The sequence below is a fragment of the Corapipo altera genome, unplaced genomic scaffold (assembly GCF_003945725.1).
Source record: "Corapipo altera isolate COAL_440 unplaced genomic scaffold, ASM394572v1 113, whole genome shotgun sequence".
NCBI lineage: Eukaryota > Metazoa > Chordata > Aves > Passeriformes > Pipridae > Corapipo > Corapipo altera.
In genome coordinates, this window is record NW_020884895.1 from 1,334,838 (window position 1) to 1,355,135 (window position 20,298).

At 41.7% G+C, this 20,298-nt stretch overlaps 1 protein-coding gene across 8 annotated transcripts in view; it reads right to left on the reverse strand.

The window, feature by feature from the left end:
• Positions 1-2,198: 2,198 nt before the first annotated feature.
• The window catches only part of LPP (LIM domain containing preferred translocation partner in lipoma), a 328,422-nt gene continuing 310,322 nt past the window's right edge, over positions 2,199-20,298 (reverse strand). For 7 of the 8 annotated variants that reach the window (XM_027647152.1, XM_027647153.1, XM_027647151.1 and 4 more), the window contains 3 exons: positions 16,482-16,660; positions 13,333-13,453; positions 2,199-11,553 (listed from right to left, as the gene is read on the reverse strand). In XM_027647152.1, coding sequence (XP_027502953.1) covers positions 11,425-11,553; positions 13,333-13,453; positions 16,482-16,660 — 429 coding nt within the window. In that variant the 3' untranslated portion in view covers positions 2,199-11,424. The remainder of the gene's footprint in view (positions 11,554-13,332; positions 13,454-16,481; positions 16,661-20,298) is intronic. The other variant, XR_003528319.1, reaches the window with a different exon arrangement.

Below are 20,298 nucleotides of genomic sequence, written 5' to 3' on the forward strand. Positions count from 1 at the left end.
GGAGACAGGACTTCCCGCACTCTAGGGGAATGCTGAACTGGAGCTGTTTTTTAAACATCAAACTATTCCTGTTCACCACACACTCTGCTTCCAAAAATAAAACAAGCATCCAAGTCTTTAAACAAGCAGAAGGACCCTTTAAAGTCTCAGAAAATGTTTTAAACCTGGGGCAGGAGGGATGAGAACGGGAATACGTTTTCCTACTAATGGGAAACAATGAAACTGATGTTTCTGGATATGAAATGCTGGGTAATAACAAATCAGAGGTCTGTTGCTGAGCCTGTTCTGTCAGCCAGCCCTTGTGAGAAAAAGACAGCAAGAAAGCATTTCTCCTTTGCACTGATGAACTTAAAACGAAAGCAGGGGCAATACATGGGAAGGAAGAGGGTAGACAGGTACACGGCATGAAAATTATTTGCCTGGAGCAACCACAGAAGTAGGCAGAAAACCGGCAAATATAATCTGTCTCCTTATTCCCTTAGCCCTGGTTCCTAAAACTAGTTTGGGAATGAACTGGGGGAAGGGGAGGAAGGAGCAGCAATTTGAACACAGCAGATGCTCCAGTTAAACCATATCTTCCCAAAGAGGAACCAAGGGTGGGGGCAGGGGAGATGGCTATTATTAATGTCCTTCCGTATATAGCAAAGCAGACATCCTGCATAATGGCAACACAATACATCAATAATAGCCCAAGAATAGCTTCCTACCGGTTTTTTCCCCCTGACAGTTAGAAACATAAAGAGAAAAATCAAGCTGCTGAGATAAATAGCTGAGTCTCCACCCCCACCTCAAATTGCCTTGGCATATTTTAAGAGATAAATGGTTCTATGGGAAATTTAAATAGCTTTCTCTTTTCTTTTTTGGCAGCTGCAGGAACTGGGTCAGGTGTAGAAATTATTAATTTCGAAGCCTGAAAAACCCATGTTTGAAACTAAGTTGTTTTTTTTTTCTTTAAAGCATCAACTTTCTTAGAAGCAGAGTTACAAAAAATTAAAAAAAAATTGAGGAGTTTTTTTTAAACAGAAGTCAGGCTAAAAATAATGAAATAACAGTGCAAACTGCAGAAAAGGGACAATTTGCGTAACACTTTAATGGACACTAAAACTATCCATAGTGGATTGTTAATGGTTTTTTTTGCATAGAGTACAATATTTGCCCAATGGCTTTCACTCCTCTCAATCAAACCTAGCATTGGGAGTCTGCCTTGATGAAAAAGACTGGGGAGCACCATTCTGTAGCTTTACCCTAACTTTAGTGCATGTTTCCAAAGAGACAGGAGATTACTGCCAAAGTGACCAGCACCAAACACTTCCATTTCCATGAGGAGACCATTTACTACTTACTTCCAGATCTCAGGACTGACACCCCAGAGTTCATCTGCTTGAGGCTGTGCTCACTGGTGCTCAGAGCTGGTGAACTTGGTACTGAACCAATGTAAATCACTGCTTTCCCCCTTCCACTCCAGTTACTCTTGCTTTACACATTGATACCAGCTTCTCGTCATGATGCCAAAAGCCATCTCCCTCCTCATGCCATATGGGGAAGGATCTCTTTGCAATGACAAAACCTTGAATCTTATAGATAAAAAAGGTCAAATCCTGCAGAAACTACTTTGAGCAAAGAAATGCTGTTAAACTCCCTCACAGGAGAGAGTACACTAGTTAAGACCTGTAAGAGGTTCAAATTTCCAGTCCTACAAAGACTCTGAGATCTTGAAAGATACCCAGTTGGCACGCAGCCTGCCTCCACTGCTGGCAAAATCCCCCCCGCTCCTCATGCTCTGTTCCATGTCCCAAATCAGACGGATACCTGAGAAGGAGGAGGATTCCCTCATTTATACTCACTGCACCTCCGCAGGGCTCACAGCTCGTGCTCTCCTTCCCTTAGTGACCAATCAAAAATTTAAAAGGTGACAAAGACCAAGATGTAAATAGAACTGCAGTGCCTAGAAAGTCGGAGCACAGATAGGATCAAAAGACAGACTGTAATTACAGGCCCTGCTACTTATTACATAGGCCAGTTGGGCCACATGAGCCTTCGGTGGAAACTTCCTGTGCAATTAATAAAGGAGAAACAGAATACTTTTGCAATCACTTCTCTAGCTTTCACTGTGGGGGTCCAATCCTGCCATCCTGGATTAGCTCTAATCATAGACAATCTTTCTCTGCATAAACTGAAGGCATCTGTTCTGTAAGACTAAAAAAAAAAAAAAAAAAAAAAAAAGAAAAAAGGACAAAACCGTCATTGCAAACCTACACCATGCAATCAAGAAGGAAAGGAAACCGATCCTTCCTGATCCCCCCCCAGATCGTAATCTGACAATGTTTTCAAGGCATCTGGCAAAAAGGAAGAAGAAAGAATAATGCTATGAAATATTTAAAATCCTACTTCTGTCAAGAATACATGAGAGGGGAAAGGTGAGTTTGAAAGGGTTGCATTATTTGTAAGCTAAAACCTGAAAGCACCATCTTTTGCATAGAGGCACGAGATGCCCTTGGCCTGAGCCAGAGCGGTCCTGAGAACAAGTACCAGGCGTTGATTCAACAGGGACTGGAATGACAAAGTCAAGGCTGTGTGTGAGCGGGACCAAAGCAACTGTCCTGCAACACCATGGGATGTGCCATGGGACGTCAAGGGTAAGGCAATGCACTAATGATACTGTACAGTAGCTGTGTCTTTGCAGCCCACAACTGATCCTCCTCATCTAAAGCTTGAATCAGATTTTCAAGAGCATGGAAAGTGGAGCATACCCGTGGGAGGATTTCTCCTAAAGGCACTTTTTTTACTGCTGAGACTCTCACTAAACAGACATGCAAGGAAGGGGAAACTGCCCTGTGAGATCAGAGTTGCATCAAATGATACCTTGCTTTTAGTCCTGCATTCAGGATCTTGCCCTTTCCATTCTCAAATCCCAACTCCTGTGGAGGAACTCTGCAGAAAGATCTCAGCTAGGCCTGACCAATGGACTGATCCCAATCCACATCATGAGAAGCAGGCACAGAAACAGGCTGGATGTGCCCAGGCATTTTAAGGAGGGGAGGCACCAAGCAGATCCTCGGGAGTTCTGATGCTCAGCTGAGGCTTTTCTTAGTCACATCCACCTGCCTGGTGTACAGTTCCAGTAGAAACCATAACAGACTTCAGTACAGGCACTGGGCACACAAATGGGACCAAAATGGTCCTGAAACACTGAAACAAAAGACACTTTGGAACAAAACTGGCACAGCCACAATCCCCACAACGCTTGTGTAAGATAGAAAGAATCCCTAGAACGTATTTATCAAAAGCCATTTTATGCAGATTTTTCCTTCTGAATATTTAAAACATGGTGAATATTAAACTTCAGAGATTCTTAATACGTTCCAAAGCCCCACGGACCTTTGAAATGCTAGCTCATCAATATGCAACATCTAATCTTGTCAGAAAAAAAAAAAAAGAGGGAAAAAGAAAGCTATTCATCCTTTACACACAGAGGTTACAGTGAGAATCCCAAGGAAAAAAAACCTTCCAGCATCTTATGCAATAGGTTAAATTTACTCTGGTTGGGAAAGTTTCACTTTCTGTAAGAGAGAAAGTGCCTGTACGGGCATAGCTACTGGAAGCTTCTTCTGAAGTGTGAGGCTGAAACTGTGTAGCTGGATTACAGTAAGTAGTTTATTAAAAAAAACAAGGCTTGTGGCTTTGCATCCTGTTCCAGTCCACTGTAGTTTCAGGATCCCCTCTCCAAAGGCCAGCAGACAGAGCGCCACCTAAAAATCCATTCTAGTCCAAAATGCTGTGGTTGAAATGGCTTTGCTTGTTTATAAAGTTTAGTGTTTCGTATCGCTTGCATCTGACCTTCAGCAGAAAGAAAAGCTCAGTTAAATTGTGCAAATATGTACCAAATGGGAGCAAGGGAAAGCAGCCAAAAATGCTGCATGAGCTTTTGCAGGGCTGCAGCCTTTTAGGAGCACCAGTTAGATGAACTGGATGAGAGACCAAATTGATTTAGGCTCCAGGCAGGAGCTTAAAACACCATGACATCCAAATTCACAAAGAAAATGTTCTGTTACTGCAACCCCAAATTTCCTGCACATGAAAACACTGTTTTCTTTCATCTTTAGGAGATGCTCGTTCTGTAATCCAACATTTAAAAATGAACAAACAAACAGGAGTCAGCTGACAAAGGATTCTTGCTGGTGAATGGAAGTAGGTCACTCTGAGTATTTAGCCTTTACAGTCTGGCTTAATATTAGTGTTGTACACAGAGCAGTAACAAAACTGCACTGGAGACAGGGAAAGACTCTAATTTTGTCTTTTCTATGAAAATTAGCATTAACGTTCTGCATTAATGTGCAATGCCTCCCCAGCACTCAATATCTGGTTAATTAAAAGAAAAACCACAACCACAAAGCAAACCACACACTAAATTAAACAACAACAAAAAACCCTTACTGGTCAGCCTGCATTTAAAGACATCTCAGCATGAGTAATTGGGCAGAGAGGAATTTTCCTGAAGGAACATAAAAGAAAATGAAAGCTCTACATACAAGACCAAATAAAATCTTCTGTCTCTCACAAATGCAAATTCAGGCTGCCCTTTTACACAAACATGTTAAAGGAATAAAACTGGAGGAAAAAATAAAAAAGGAAAAGCTAATAAATTCATTTATGGACAAAAAAAATATTAAAAAACAAACTATCCTTCAAACATATTTCTTCATGGTAAATCCCTGCAATCATGTGGTTCTAAATTACATGGTTAAATATGACTGAAAAAGTAAGGCACAATTTCATAATAATTTTAAAAGCAATAATTATAACAATTTTCTTTGATATCCATATGGCAGGCCACTGATACTAAGGACACACAAAACTACTTGATTAAAGATCTGAAAAAGTTTTTCCAACTACTAACTAAGACTCACAATACCTCGGTGAAGCAAGTAACAAACCATCTTCACTGCAAAGATGAGTGCATGTTGAGGAAATGGAAAAAGCGGGTAAGAGAGTAGCTTGTGGACAAAGGGAGGCAGAGGCAGGAAAGCACAGACACCCCAAGTGTGATGTTCTCAGGGAGGGTCTCTAAGCCCTAGCAATGCAATGACAATTACAAAACCTGGGGCTTCTGTTTCTTTCCTCAGTCTCTAAAATATCCTGGTAGGTTGAGAAAAGTGGACAAATACCAAAATTTAAAAAAAAATAAAAATGTTTGAACTGAATGCTCTTGCTACCCATGATCAACCCTGTTGCTTCCACATGTACCATGAGGCCCAAGAGACCAGGGACACGTAGGCAGGAGTAAAGCCCAGTGAGGTATAAGAAGCACTACTCAATATTGCAGCTTGTATCTCTACTCAGTTATAGCCCCACAACCACTTTCTGTGCATGTGCATATGCCAGAGAGTGTGAAGCTTAGTTTTTTCAGATCTCAGCAGAAAATTTTCAGGTTGAAGTAAAAGCTGTTCCCCAATGTCCACCAGGAAACCTACCAAGGTTATCTTTTTTCTCTTAGATTTTTAGATGCTGGATGAATGTTGTAATTTCACAGGTGTAAAGTCTATTTTCTTTCAGGCTCCAAATGCCAGTCGGACAATCGACTGTTGCAAACTCAAACTTGAAATGCTGAGGAAGCCAGGTAATATTTCTAGAAATGTCTAAGGAGAAATGCCATTCCTGAGCCCAGAAAGGTATGTGGAGATGAAGTTCAATCAGTATCTCTTGATCTCCATGGCAGTTGCCATAATGTGCTTATATTCCTCAGTAATTTCAGGGGAAAAAAAAACCCAAACAAAAAACCCCAAGATAAAAAAAAAGAAGAAAACTGCAATTGCCACAGAAAAAGATACTGGCAGTCCCCATAGAGAGCTACTCCACAGCTTGAAGATGGGAAAGAAAAATGAACCCCACAGAAATAAAACTGTTATTTTAAGAAGAGTCACATTATTTGTTCTAACAAAGGAAATAGTGACTTCAAAATTAGCAAAACTAGTTAAAAATAGGGAAAAAATATCTCGTGAGAAGATTCAAAGCTTTTTTTTTTTATTTCACTAGGTCCAATATTGAATAATTTCCCAAGAACACGTGCTTGTTTTTAAGCAGAATTTTTATCCGAAGAAGTTTTTAAAACTGTCACAGAAACTTTAAATTACCAGCAGAAGAAACCCAAGAACTACTCAAAAAAACTGAAAGAAGACATGGGGATTTGAGAAATGAAAATATTTGTTAACGATTCTGAAATTTACTTAGATAAAAATTCAGTATGATTTTAATCATAAGAGCAAAAAAAAAACCAACCAAAAAATGTTGTGGGTAACATTGCAAAAAGAGAGAATTTCTCACTAAAAACGGTCTTTCTGATATCATGTAATTTAGTGTAAAAATTGCAACCAGCTCCAACTGGAAATAGTGTTCTCACAGCTCTCTTTGTTTGTACTTTATTAACTTCTAGGTTACTGAGTAGTTCCTGCTCTCCTTCCACAACAAACACTCAGGTACCACCACTAGTGTTTACTCATGGGAATTTCACCACAGTGAGATTCTTCAGCAGCCTTCACCCCTCTCCCCCCCCCCCATAGCCATGACTTGCAGCACTGAAATCTGTATGAGGTGCTGTCAACCCAGCTTAGTGAACAAATTGCAAATCAACATGATGAACCAACTGTAGGAACCAGATATCAACAGAAACCACTTACAAACTCAAACCCTTTCTGAGCCATTCAGCTGAAGCACCAGGTGTCTAACATTTATATCCGATGCTGATGGAGGGCAAAGACACAGAATTTCCCCCAAGAACCTTCTCCTGGGTCCTGTTATCCCTTGCCTGCCAGACTTTCCCAAATCAAAAGAAAACAGCATTTATCAAACCTAAGTCATGCTTCACTAACCATGACCAGTCAGGAGCTGTAACAGGTCCAAAGAGACTTCAGAGTGACTTGTTGCATATTCTCTTTAACAACCACCATTTCTTTTAAGACACTTTTTTTTCTCTTTCTTCTCAGGCACATTTTGCTGATAAGCAGAAAGTCAACTTAAGGCCTGTGTCTTGGGAAAGCCTCACTCCTGCCATCAGGATGAATGCTATTATGTAGAGTTCACTGTGATGAACACTTTGGTACTCCCATACCTCTATGATTAAATCATTACCCGAGTGTTTTGCAGCCATGATAAAAATCTCAGAATTAAAATATTAAAAAAACCCAAAAATCAACCCCCCAAATTAAAGGTGCATTATCAGATACACTAAAAAAATGTTGTTGTTTTCTGTTCTTAAAAGACACGTTCAGTGATTAAAATGACAATAAAATGAACCACATTCACAAAATAGGAGCGTTAGCCTTGGGGATATGCTTAAGGATTGGGCTGTAACCAAGGCAACCCAATCTTCTGGAGAAAGTTTAAGTAGACAGTTTTAAAGCCATCCCTCAAAGATACAGTAAACCTGGCTGTAGGGCTACTTGTGCCATATGGAAGGTGCCACAGCCACCCATCACAAAGCACTCATCTTGTAATACCTCATCCTCCTGTCATTCAAATGTTACATTCAATCAGCCACCAGCCAGGTGGCTCTCCTGCAGCGAGAGCATAAGGGTGACAGAGAAGCCATTTCATGCGTTCTGGGTAATTTGACAGAAATTTGACTGTGCCCACATCCTAGCCAGATCAAATCTGTATGATCAGGTGATGCAGAATCAGTCTAGTATTAATGGCTTACGTCACACCACGCAATGGCTTTAAGTCTGTGCTTAAACTAACGCCAGGACTTAAATATTTTTCTAAATTAGAACCTGATCCTGAGGCCTGTGTGGCCACACAAATGATGGGATCAAGCCTTACTTGCCAACAAATGCTAGACAAGGACAAAGGAGCATAAGCAGAAATTGAAGAATTGAACAGAAATGTCTGTGTGATCTTCCAATTCTTTCTGAAAGGAACAGTTTGGACATTACCACAGCCACAGAAGATGTGAATTTTTGTCATGGCTAAGTCCACCTTAAGAAAAGCAAGGGCTCTTTGGCAAAAAGACTCCTTCTTTGGAACAGATAAACAGGATATATTAAAAGTATGTGATAAATATGGTGATGAAGCAATATCCCAGTGGTTCTTAATTGCAGTGCAATTGAGATACGTCCACCACAATTTCCTAATTAAATCCTGAAGGATCAGAGGGGAGATTTCCATATCCATGTGGGTGATGAGAGCCTCTGTGATGTACATACAATATTTTTCAAATAGATTTATAGCAATTTTAAAAGGCAAAACCACAGAAGATAAAGAAGAGTGTTTCGAACACTCACTCCTTCCAATAGGCAGATGGTTTTGGTGTTTTGGGGTGAAACCCCCCCCCATCATAGTACCTTTTCACAGATGTGTCAGCTCTAAAAACTTGCCACAGTGCCTCAAATATCAACACTACTCAATCTTTGTCAATCATATTTCATCCATGGAGTATTTAATGCTTGAAAAGTTTGACTCTTACCTCCCTGCATGCCAGCCCAACTCACAACAGCCCCCTAATAACAGAGATCTAGATCTAGATCTCCTGGCTGGCCCTGTGCTTTGAAATGGGCTGGAAGCCCAAACCTACATACCAGTAAGCTTTTCTGGAAAGAGAAAATAGAACTCCAAAAATCAGCAGTTTAGACCAATCTGTGACTAGTTTTAATTCCCAAAATGTGTCTGGGAAATTGGAAAGAAGCTCTCTCATGCAGACGGTGGAAGACAAGAAGCCATATGACTTGCTCCAGTCCAGCCTATGGCAGAGCCATAAAAAGCCCAAAGGCTCTGGACTTGAGTCATCCTTGGTCTAACCCACATTCTGCTGGAAGGCACAACAGCTTCTTTCCATCAATTACCCCAGTGTTATTCAGAAGAGTCTCATCAGCCACTTGATTTAACGCTAGGAAGGGTAAGGAAGATCAGAGCTAGGTTTGCTGCCTCCCGAATGGCTTATTCTGCATCTGAGTGTATCACACCATGACTTGTGCTTGTAGAGATGCAAAATCCTCCACAAGGATACAACACTGTTATCAGTCCCAGCACTGACCTCCTGTGTTTTAGTAGGGTTAGTTCAAACTATATTTCCTCAATGTTTGCAAGCTTTTTTGGATGGGTGGTGGTGCAGACTGTGTGTAAAAAAGCGAGCTCAGAAGGATCTCACATGCCACGGTTCAGGGAGCAGCAGCCCAGGTGGAACCTGGCATGACCCAGGGTGCCAAAAAAATCTGTTTATGTCTGAGGCAGTAAAATTTTTGAATGCCAGGGTAGAAATCCAGTATAAAAAGGCAAACTGCTTCAGCACAGCCCCTGTGCTGGTGAAGGACTTCTTTTGCTCAATGATGCCACCCTTCTACAAAGAAGGATTCATTTTAAGCTGTGAATTTTGGGAAACTTCCCTGACACTGGTGGAGTTTGCCAACATATAAACCATGTAAGTAACAGAGGTTTCAGACTGGTATTTCTGTATTTGAATTTACTGTACATAGCTGAAGCTATTGAATTTCAGTGCTCTTCCATAAAGGTTAGTCCTAAACTGAAAGGAAAGGCACCATTTGCAGGAGCAGCAGTATCACATCACAATTTTTCCTCTTTGTTTCCTATCGTTCCAGCTCATCTAACTTTTCAGCATTAGTGGATATAATCATTCTCTACAACAGAAATCTCATATAAAGGTGAAAGCATCACATTTCTTATTGTTTTTCAGTGGGAGCATGAAAAAAATTCTTATAACTTACTCTTGAAAAGTGCCAGTTTGTCACTTATATGGTCAATCAGCCTGAAACTGTTTCAGTTCTGCTTCTTAATTTAAGTGCAAAGAAAGGTATTTTCTTTGATTACATCTGCAAATAAGATATTAATGTCAATTCAGTGATATGAAAATTACTCCCTCACTATGTAATTTGCACCTTAGTTATTATGGGTTTCATGAACAAGAATATTATAGCTGCTCAGTGTGCTGTGGATTTCTAATTTTTTTTTTTTTTAATTAACCAAACGAAAAAAAAAAAACAACAACCACTATTATATCAAAAAAAGATTATCTGTGTCCAGTTTTTATTTACCTTGGCATATGTATTAATTCTGGACCAAAAATGAAAATGTTGCTGCTGGCCTAGCACTCTACTGCCATGAATTTCACTAGAGATAAGCTATAAGTGGCTGGGATGAAAACAGAAGAGGAAAAAAGATGCTTACTTTCTAGAATGGCATAGTGAAGGGTTTAATACCTTCTTTAGCTTTCTTAAAATAAACACTGAACAACGGTATGTATTTAGGAGGCTCTTTTTTGCTGCTGTTGAAACAAGATCCTTGATTTTTTTTAATGAGAACTCCAGATCATGTGTGTTAACATCAGAGAAATTAATATCATCCCAAGGCTTGATTCAATCCCTGTAATGGTTGAAGAAAAATCCTCCCATTGCAATAACAGGAGGTGGAACAAGATTCTATTGCTTAAATGCCTACCCAGAGACCAACACTGCGAGTGGTCCCACTAGAAGGGGTGTATGAGAGAGTGGTGTAAGATTTTTTTGAGCATCGCTTTGCACTGCAGTTCTACGCAGTAATTTTTGGGTTTTTTTAACCACTGTGATTTTAGAAATGTATTTCCAGTACCATGACTGGCTTATGCCTCTGGTAAATCAAAAGCATGTTGTGTGTGTGTGTGTGTGTGTGTAGTGTATAGTGTGTGCAAGCTCACATCTTTCTGTGATTTCTCATACATTGTGAATTGGAAGCATCACTACTGAATAAATTTATGCAATAGCAAAGTAAAATTTCATGAGTAAAAGAAAAAACCCTATTGAACTGGAAGGGAATGGACACAAGTAAAGGCCTAAGAAATAACAAATCTGTGTCCCAAGGATACAAGGTCACACCTACACTCAGGTGCAGTACAGTTGCAGTTGCATTGTTTGTGTTAATGCTGGGTCTGCTCTCACACCTTCTAGGGCAGTGGAGCTACTTCTGCTGGTGACACAGATCCTGTTAAAGTCAAAGGGAACCTCCCCATGACTTCAATGAGAGCTGGCCAGGTTCTCAAAATAACTTGGGAGAAATAACTAGCTCAGCCACCTTTCACCTTCTACCTTCATGTACTTCTTAAGAGACAGGAATCAAACACAAACATAGGCAGGACCATGTTCAGACCTCCTTCTACAGGCAGGTAACTTAGCTGCTGTGACCACTTAACTCCATCAGCTGCAGATACAGCAGTTGCTCTGACTCACTGCCCTCTGAACAGTTGTGCCTAAATTAGATGCTTGTCATGGGCAGTCTGAACATGGCCTCTCAAACTGCCCTCTTGTTCCAAGGCCTTCCAGTTTTAATTTTTTTTTTTTTTTTTTTTTTTTTAAATAGAGATTCAAACCCTAGCCTGGAAAGAAATCATGCAAAGCTTGTGCAATATCCCCCGATGGGCATCCTGGGGAGGGTCACAGTTGATACTCAGAGATCAGTGCTGGCCTTGGCAGTCAGAGCCTGGATCCGAGCAGAGTTGCAGGTCTTGCAAAGGATATGCCCGTCCAGAGGGTAACAGCCCTGATTGTCCCCTTCAGACAGGAGGCCACCACAGTCCTAGAAAATAAGCAAACAGAAAGAGGAAAGAAAATAAGAAGGAGCAAGATTAAGGAAAGAATCTATTAGTGAAAAGAACTCTCTCCTCACACTCCACCTTGTAATGGGATCTAGCCTGAGTCAGCGTAAAGCATGAAGCTGAGGTACATGATGTCTTTCACGATTAAGCTGTTTTCTGATAAGAGACAATGCTGCAGAGAAGATGGGTTCCCAAGCTCTCTGCTGAATTTAATCCAATTGAAAGTAAAAAGAGATTACTGCCTTCACATTTTTGAGGAAGCAAAGGTCGTTTAGCATTGGAGAAACATCAAACTGAAGCACATTTTTATTAATTCAAAAGAGGATAAAAAAGAAGCATCACTGGGAAGAAAGTTTGGTACCAATATCTGACTATAGCTAATCTTCTTTGGAAGAGTTAATGTCACAAAGATACAGATTCTGTTCCAGGGGTGACAGCTAAGCAAACTCCCTGCCTGTCTCCCCTTACTAGAACAGTCACCTGTGTTTGCACAATTGGCCAAAAAGGTTGTGCCTTAAAGGAGGATGTCAGATAGGCACATGGAAACCCCATTTAAATGCCCCAAAACTTGCTCCAGAGACCTCAGCCTCTAAGTTTATAAGGCTGCTAGGAAAGTTGGGAGTTATCCCTCACCATGTGATCAAACAAGTGCTTGGCCCAAGACTGCTGATGGGGCTGCAGTGAGGGATTAGAGCTCACTTAAAGGCCCTTGCCTCTTCATCATAAATCAGGGTTTGTAAACATACCTGGCAGCAAGTGTGGAAAGAGGAATATCATTGTTGTTCCTTTTGAGATAGCTGAGGTACATGGAGATCAAGGTCAAGGGAGTGTCTGTGTTCTGTGCTCTCTACTGCATCTACTTGTGACATCGCTGTGTGTGAAAGCCTAGGTATCTCAGCAGCCAGCATGGAGACATGCTGTATGATGAATTAGGCTGTACAAAATTTAGTGTAGGAATGTCCCAGCATCTTAAAATATATGTACCCTGAAAGCCAGTGCCAGATTGAAAAGTGAACCAGATGCCTCAAGTTTCAGCCTAGACCTTTAAACCTTAGTCCATCCTTCTTTCTGGTTGAAGTTATTAAAACCTGCAACAGTGATAAGAAATATATTTGGTCTCATTTTCTTACCCTGTCATCTGGATGATGTATTATCGAACAAGCAACACTTCCACTGAAGAATTCTTGAAGGTTCCCTAACACAGCTGTTCCCACATGTTAATTGCTTTAAGGTGATTTTTATTCTCTGTCTTCAGATTCTTACCATCAAAATTACATGAAGTGCATAATGAAAGGGAACAGGGAAAGTAGCACAAAAAGCATTGCACAAAACAAGAATGATCATGTTTATGTGTCCATTAAAATTCTTCAACCCAGAGCCATATGCTGAGTTTCCTGTACAATCTTGCTCGAATTCTAACACGCATTAGCTTTCATTTTAAGAACATAAACATGAGCTACATTTGTATCCAAGCTATAATTTATGAAGTTCTCAAATATTAAGCCCTAATTACCTGAGTCACATTCTCTTGCTCTCCTAATGAACCTGTTATAAACAAGGAACCTGATTTTCTTCTCATTTGCACTGATACATATGAGGAAAAATTCCTTGCATGCTGAAGTCAATGAAGCAATTTGATTGTAGAGCCAGTGTTACAATAGGTTATACCTGTTGTGTGTATACCACGAGGTGGTGATGAAGTTAAGCCAATCTTTGCTTTCTGTCCTTCACAGATTTCCCGCACACAGTGGAATACTAACCTCACATCGGTAGCACTGGACATGGAAGTCACGATCCAAGGCAACAATGCGTACAGTCTCCTCTTGTCCTGGGGCCGGCATGATGGGCTCCTTGCACACAGAACATCTCGGAGCAAATTTCCTGAAGAAGGAAGACACAGTCTCAGTCATCCTCAAACCTGGAGCGAAAGTTTTTGTTAACTGGACCATCAAGCCAGAAACGTGTGCATTTGTACAAACACACATGCGTATGTGCACATATGTCACAGCTGGAGCTTTGCACAGCTGCCTTTTTGGAAAGAAGACAGGAAGGAGTACTTTAGTCTTAAAATGTATTTTCAGGCTTGTAGGATATTAAAGAGCATTTTGCAGACTTTTAGGAGAGGACAAAGAACATCTGACAGGCAGCAAAGCATATTGTGCCTGTCCTAACTAACAACTAAGGTGAATGTCCCATAATTGTGGCACCTGTGCATGGTCATAACCCTTAACCATCTCTCTAAGAAAGCCCATGCAAATCCCAAGGTTAGAAAGATGACTACAACTTGCTTCAGGAGGATTTCTTGAAAACAAAACCCAAAATATTAAAATTTGGAGATCGGAACAAATAGGTTAAAAGTCTTGATACAGATGGTAAAAAGAATGCACTACACTCATTTGTTGAGGTTTATCCCATCCACTTTAAAATTCGGAGCCATCTTACCAACTTGTGCACACAGGAGCACATTCCTGGCTCACTCTCAAACAAGAAGATCAGGGCAATTCTGACTTGCTGCATTTTCTAGCTAAAACCAACTCTCAGTTATCCAACAGCGGATTGCTCAGGCCTAAAAGGGAACAGGTCTGGGCAGAGGACACCAGTGCTCTCTCTTCCAGTCAGCCTTAGAATTGTATAGGGACAATAACTCACTGCGTGAAGGGACTCACTTGAATCAGGGTCAACTCAGGGATCAAGAGAAGCAGAGGCCTTTACTTTTCCCCTTATACTGCCCACCATATGCCCTTCTGGCTAATTCACCTGCTTTCTATATTAACTCTGGTTTTGCTCCCCTGAGTTCCCATGAGAAGTGGTCATCTCTACTCCTTGGCAGGTGGGGATGCTTGGGAACATTTAGCCTGTGGTGAAACATTATGTGCTGTTTTGGTTCAAAACCTATTGGTACCAATTCCCTGGCTGCAAATTCTGGTTACATAAAAGGAAACTTACACCTACAGAATCTGCTGCTGTATAATGAGAGCCGGGGTCAGTGGCTATGGGGGACAGAGGGCAAAGCTTATGGCAAACATCAGAACATGAGGAGATCAAAGGCCCTTCTCTTCTGAAATGCCTGCTAAAGATTGACTCTGCCACCCAGTCTATCACATGAACCATCTCAGAATTAACTAGCTTAGAAAAGAAAAAAAAAGAAATCTATCTGTACTAGGAATAAAGAAAAATATTAATTTCACTGGCAGCAGATGAAAGATGTCTGTGTAGCTGCGATCTAACGAAAAAATGAATTAAACAGTGGCTATAGCGAGCGCTCTGAAAAATAACTTAAATGGATCATGATATGACCAGAGCTGTAATCGCAATTAATTATATGCTGCTTCATGTAGGCACTTCCTTGTGCCATTTAGCTCAAATGTGGTATTTAAAAATACTTTAACATTTCTTTGTCCAAGCTACAGTCAATAATTCAATATGAGCTAAATATTATCTTCCAGTACCCTGAGATAACTCCTGCAGATTTTGGGGGATGTGGATGTGCTACTCAGGGCCTGAGCTCAGGGAGAAGCTGAGTGACAGTGTGAGCATCAGCTACAGTTTTGTTATCAAGAGGATGTAGATGTAGAACTCTCATCCTCCAGATAGGGAACCCTAATCAATTAAAACTGGGCTGGGCAAAGTGCTGCGAAATGTGTGGCTGGCCAAAAACATCCCGAGTGTCACACTGGATCTCATGCTATTCCCATCATCTTCCCTTCAGTCTTTCACTCAGTGATTTTTATGTCCTTTCCTTGGATTGACAGCCTCCCACTTCCCACTCTCAGAGCCCCAGGGTCCATATGCAGTCACTGCCAAAAGACTTCAGAGTGGGACATCAAGCCTTTCTCCTGAAAACATGTGAGCCCTTGGCCTGGGGGGCTTGTATAAGGAGCAGCCTCCAAATTGCACCCTTCAGGTGCCCGAGTGGTGCATAAACCTCCTGTTGGACCTCTGCTCAGGACCACATTTTACCTTAACACACAACTGGTGGCACAGAAAGGCAAGGCAATACAGCAGCTGCCAATTAACCCAGCCTAGCTGAGCTACAGGGAATACCCTTGTGTTGGATGCCAGTTGATTGTGGCTGCTTCCCTTTCTGTCAAGTCAGCCTACTTCTTTGAGCTTTCAGACCCACACACTGATGTCACGAGGCTCTAATTAAGTCTACCCCCTTAGAAATTAAGAGATAAATGGTTGAGATGTAAACTCACATTTGTCAGTATTGATTTCATCTTTTAATTGAGGGGTGTAGTGTATCTGTCTTTTCCATACAGGGCAAACATTTGTGCTCTGATTATATCTACCTGTCTTCCCTAGATTAGTTGTGATGATGGGGGTGGTAGCGTGGCAGTGACAGAAATTACTTGCAGTTCTACCTTTCAACTTACTTTAAATAGCAGTTTCACTATAAATTATTACCAGGGCTGTATTTTCAGCAGCTTTAAAAAGCTAATTAGCAACTAGAAACAAAAGGAGCTCTGAGCAGCCTGTGGCCACAGAGATCCCTCTAGCTGGTAAGCAAACACCTGCAGAGTGCAGCAGGACAAGACCTCTCTTAATTGCTCAGTGGAAAAAGCAGGGAGACGCTGATGTGAAAGTGCAGGTAACAAGCAGTGAGGAGAAACATGCACATACTGAGTGCAGGGGAAGGCAGAGCACTTAAAACAGAGGGAACACAGAGGTTATCCCTGAATTCAGCTCTAAGTGAAACAGGGATCAAGCAGCATCAGTCCCTAACCAATTAATCTTGTATGTCACGGTGTGCCTGCTTAGAGCAAAGCTCTGCCTAGTATTTAAGAGCCTTGGGAGGAAATGGCAGAGGGTTCAGATCTTCTTGAATACTCAGGCTGAAAAAGGAGGACTTTTAGGGACAAACAAAAAAAGACAATAAGCAAAGCACTGACAGCAGCTTAGGCCATACTTATGGAAATCCTCGATGCAATGGATGTTCCCGCCAGCATCCACAGTGAAGGGGATCCCATCCAGGCTGCGATGGCACATCACACAGGTGAAACAGTGGGGATGATAGGCCTTCCCAGTGGCTCGGAGGATCCTTTCCATGATGGGCTTTGCGCAGACACTGCATTGCTCCAATGTATTCTGCAAAGAAAACACACAACAGATGTGAGCACCATCTCAGTGGGACATCTACAAAGCTCAGCTGGGTTGGAGGCTGCTGCTGGTCTACTTGGAAGCTTTAGCCATTTCTTCTAGATAAGTGCAGTACAGTCAACAGTTATCAAAGAGTATGATAACAGCACAGGGCCTAGGTCAAGCCTTTATATAGTGCGACAACACAAACCAGAGCCTTCTCTCAGCAGCTCTGATAAATGATCAGAGATGGCCCATCAGGTGGGTGTGTCAGACACCGCAGCTTCTGTAGCCAGGAACACGTGAAGGAGTTCTGCAGCCTGCACTCCTGGGCTTTTGCCTGTGGACTGCCCAGTCTGAGTGACCTTTTGCAGCAGAGATGATTAGAGACAAGCTCCAACAGCGGTCAGTGCAAAGCTGAAGTGCAATCTCCTGGGGCCACACAGAGACCCCCTAACTGCTCTGCCAATATAGATCCCATAAAAATATCTTTATCTGCCTTGTATGAAAATCTTGATCTTCTCTCTCACCACAGAGAATACTGTTGAGTCTGGGGAGAGCGCAAAGCAGAGGCTGCAATGAAAGCGTCGCAAGGACAGGAGTTCAGGATGACTTAAATGGTTCATTTATCTCTGGCCCACAGTGTCTGAGATAATGACTGTGAAATGCCAGCTTAAGGCCATGATCCTTGCTGCACAGGTTTTACATATTGGCCTGCTCCTGAAGTGTTGAAGCCAAAAAAATTCCCCCCTTTCAAGTGGGGTCCATTGAATGATTCATCTCATTTCAACCCTCACTCACCTCTGCAGTTAATTATAGAAACACCAAGATCATTTTGTTTCAGATGGTTGTGTGTGAGCCACACCAGCCCTTCTGACACCAGCTGGGTAACTTACCCTTTCAAACCAAGCACTTAAAGACACATGCCATAAATGGAGAGTGTAAACCACACAGATGCAAACAATATGATTTGGATCATTTCACTGGACTTTAGGAAAGCAAACCTAAACTACCATTCTTGCTTGATGCACCTGAAGTTATCAAATAATGTCATTGATCAGCATTTGCATCTTGGGTGAGGTAGAAAAATCTATAAGTACACTACTGATTATCATTTAGATAGACAGAAATAAGGAGGGTAGAGAAAGGAAAAAATCTAACAGGATAGAAGCATAAAAAGCTACTGAAAGGCAGATCATGTTGACAAACACAGGAGGGCTAAAGTTCTTCTGCTTCCTCATGCAACAAAATTCCCAGGGAAAGTAGTGCTTTGACTGACCGCACTGTTATTGTTTCTTTGAGCCAATATTCTCAGGGGCAAGATCCAGTCCTTACATGTGCAGCCAAAATGTATTGTCAGGAGATGAATCACCCAGGAGCTCAGAAAGGTTACTTCTACATTCATACATTTCCTATTATACATATCTCTGGGCTGCACATGACTGGTAATGTACAAACATACAAATACACAAATTCATATCAGAAGATCAAAAGGATTGGTTTTGGAAAGGTCTATACAAAAAGTCCTGAATTTCAAACCATATGACTACTGCCTCACAGATTTGTAAAGAGAGTAGAGCCAGACTAGCATTGAATTCAGACTGGATTTTGCTTTATACCTTGTAATAATGGGTAGGAAAGAATGACTGCTGGCCCTTCTGTAGGGTTGCTGTCACCATCATCATCATTATAACAGTAGCTGGTATGCCAGAAAAAGCAAGGTCAATAATTTTCTCCTTGGAGAAATAACCTGGCAAATTTGCCATTTTGCTTTGCATAAGCAGATCACATCATCTCAGTCCACATCCACGCTGTTCTCTGTATTTTTTTGCCAAGGAAGGAACGTAGCATACCTGCAGATACTGATGGAAGATTGTGCCATTCATAAGGCGTTTGGTATGACACCTTCTGAATACACACAAGTACTTGGTTTGCCTCACCAAGTCACTGCTTGCTTCTTTTCCAACAGTTGCCAGCAACAGAGGCCAAAGTATGAGAACAGGGCTAGCAAAACACAGCAATTCCTTAGGATGTGCTTCCAGCCTCCACTGATTTCTGGTTTAGGGACTTCCTGAGACAGAGCTTGGCTTTCCATACTTTGCCTCAAGTGGTGTGTTTCTCCCACGAACTTTCTTGACAATTTTTGAATTCTGATAAACACTGAGCATCCACAACATGACCAGGAGTTCCCTGGCATACAACCACGTTGGGGGCTGATCAGCCCAGCAGTTCCCCTGGTCTGCTACCACCGCCTAGGGACGGGCCCTCCAGACAGCAGGACTGAGCACAGCCCGTGCAGGACTGTGAACAGAGCAGAACCCTGCAGCACCAATCCACCCTGCAAGGGGATTTAGCACCAAACACCATGGCCTGGAACTTCTCTCACTACAGATCTAACTCCTGCTCACACATTTCAGACACACTGAGTTTAAGACTGCAAGGGATCATTACAACCATCTTGTCTGAATTTTCATGTTAACACTGACTTTGGTGGGAGTTTCCCAGTGACCAGGACAGCAGGCAATTACCCTTATGGGTTATGCCTTCTGAAAACACACATCTTCTGCTCCCAAATCTCAGCTCAGTCACACTGTTTGACATTCTCGCAGCTAAGTAAGACAAGCATTTTAAATTAACCAACTCCTGATTAAACCTTCTATACAACCTGAAAATTAGACCTGAGAAATTTATTCTTTTCATCCTTCAAAGTCTGTACCAGTGAGGAAAAACAAAGTCATTAGTTTCAGACTCCAGCTCACTCCCTGTCTGGGAGCGTATTTGCTTAAGTCACTCTCCTTGCTAGAACCCTGGCTCAGACTCTTCTCTTCAAGGTGTTACCAGATGATGCCAATGGGAAAGCTTCCTTGATTCACACCCATTTGACATCAGGTTGCTGTAAGGCAGGATTTGGCCTGTGGAGCTAACAGGGTTTTCTTTGACTCTCTAATCAGGTTATCCCACACGCCAAAGTGCTGCCCCAGCAGCTAACAACGTGCACAAAGGTATTTCTGCACAGTATGGGAACAGCATCCCTGCTGGATTATAAATTTGGCTTCTTGATTTTGCTCTCTTTCACAGTTTATCTAACTCTCCTAACACCTCCTGGACCTTCCAAATCTACAAAAAGCCAAACAAGATGAAGAAAAATGCCTAGCAGCCCTATTTTTCTTCTTCTCTCCCAAGCTGTTGTTACAAGCCCTCTCTGTAATCAACAGGTAGAGCCGAGTGCTTCTGATCAGCTACACCGAGGGCTAAGGCAAGGCACAGAGAAGAAAGATGAGAAACAGCTAGGAAAAATCAGGCCTAGAGGCTGTGGTCAAATTCATAAGAATATGGACCACAAATCCAATGTGGGCTGAGGGATTATTATCCTTTTCCCATATTTTGTCTAAGAAGCAGGGAGTGCCTTTCTTTTTTAGAGAAGATTTGTGTCTCCAAATCCAATCTAGACTTGAAAAGCACAGGGAAGGAACCATCCATTTCTAAATGGAAGGTTGGCACAATGTTAAAAGCTGAGTCTGGGTCCATGTTTTTTGAAGGTAGAACTGCTTACCCATGGCAAAGAAAAAGAATTGCACATGGAGAGAATAATGCACCCTAAACCAGCAGCCAGAAAAATAACACCAAGCAAAGGTACAGTAAAACAC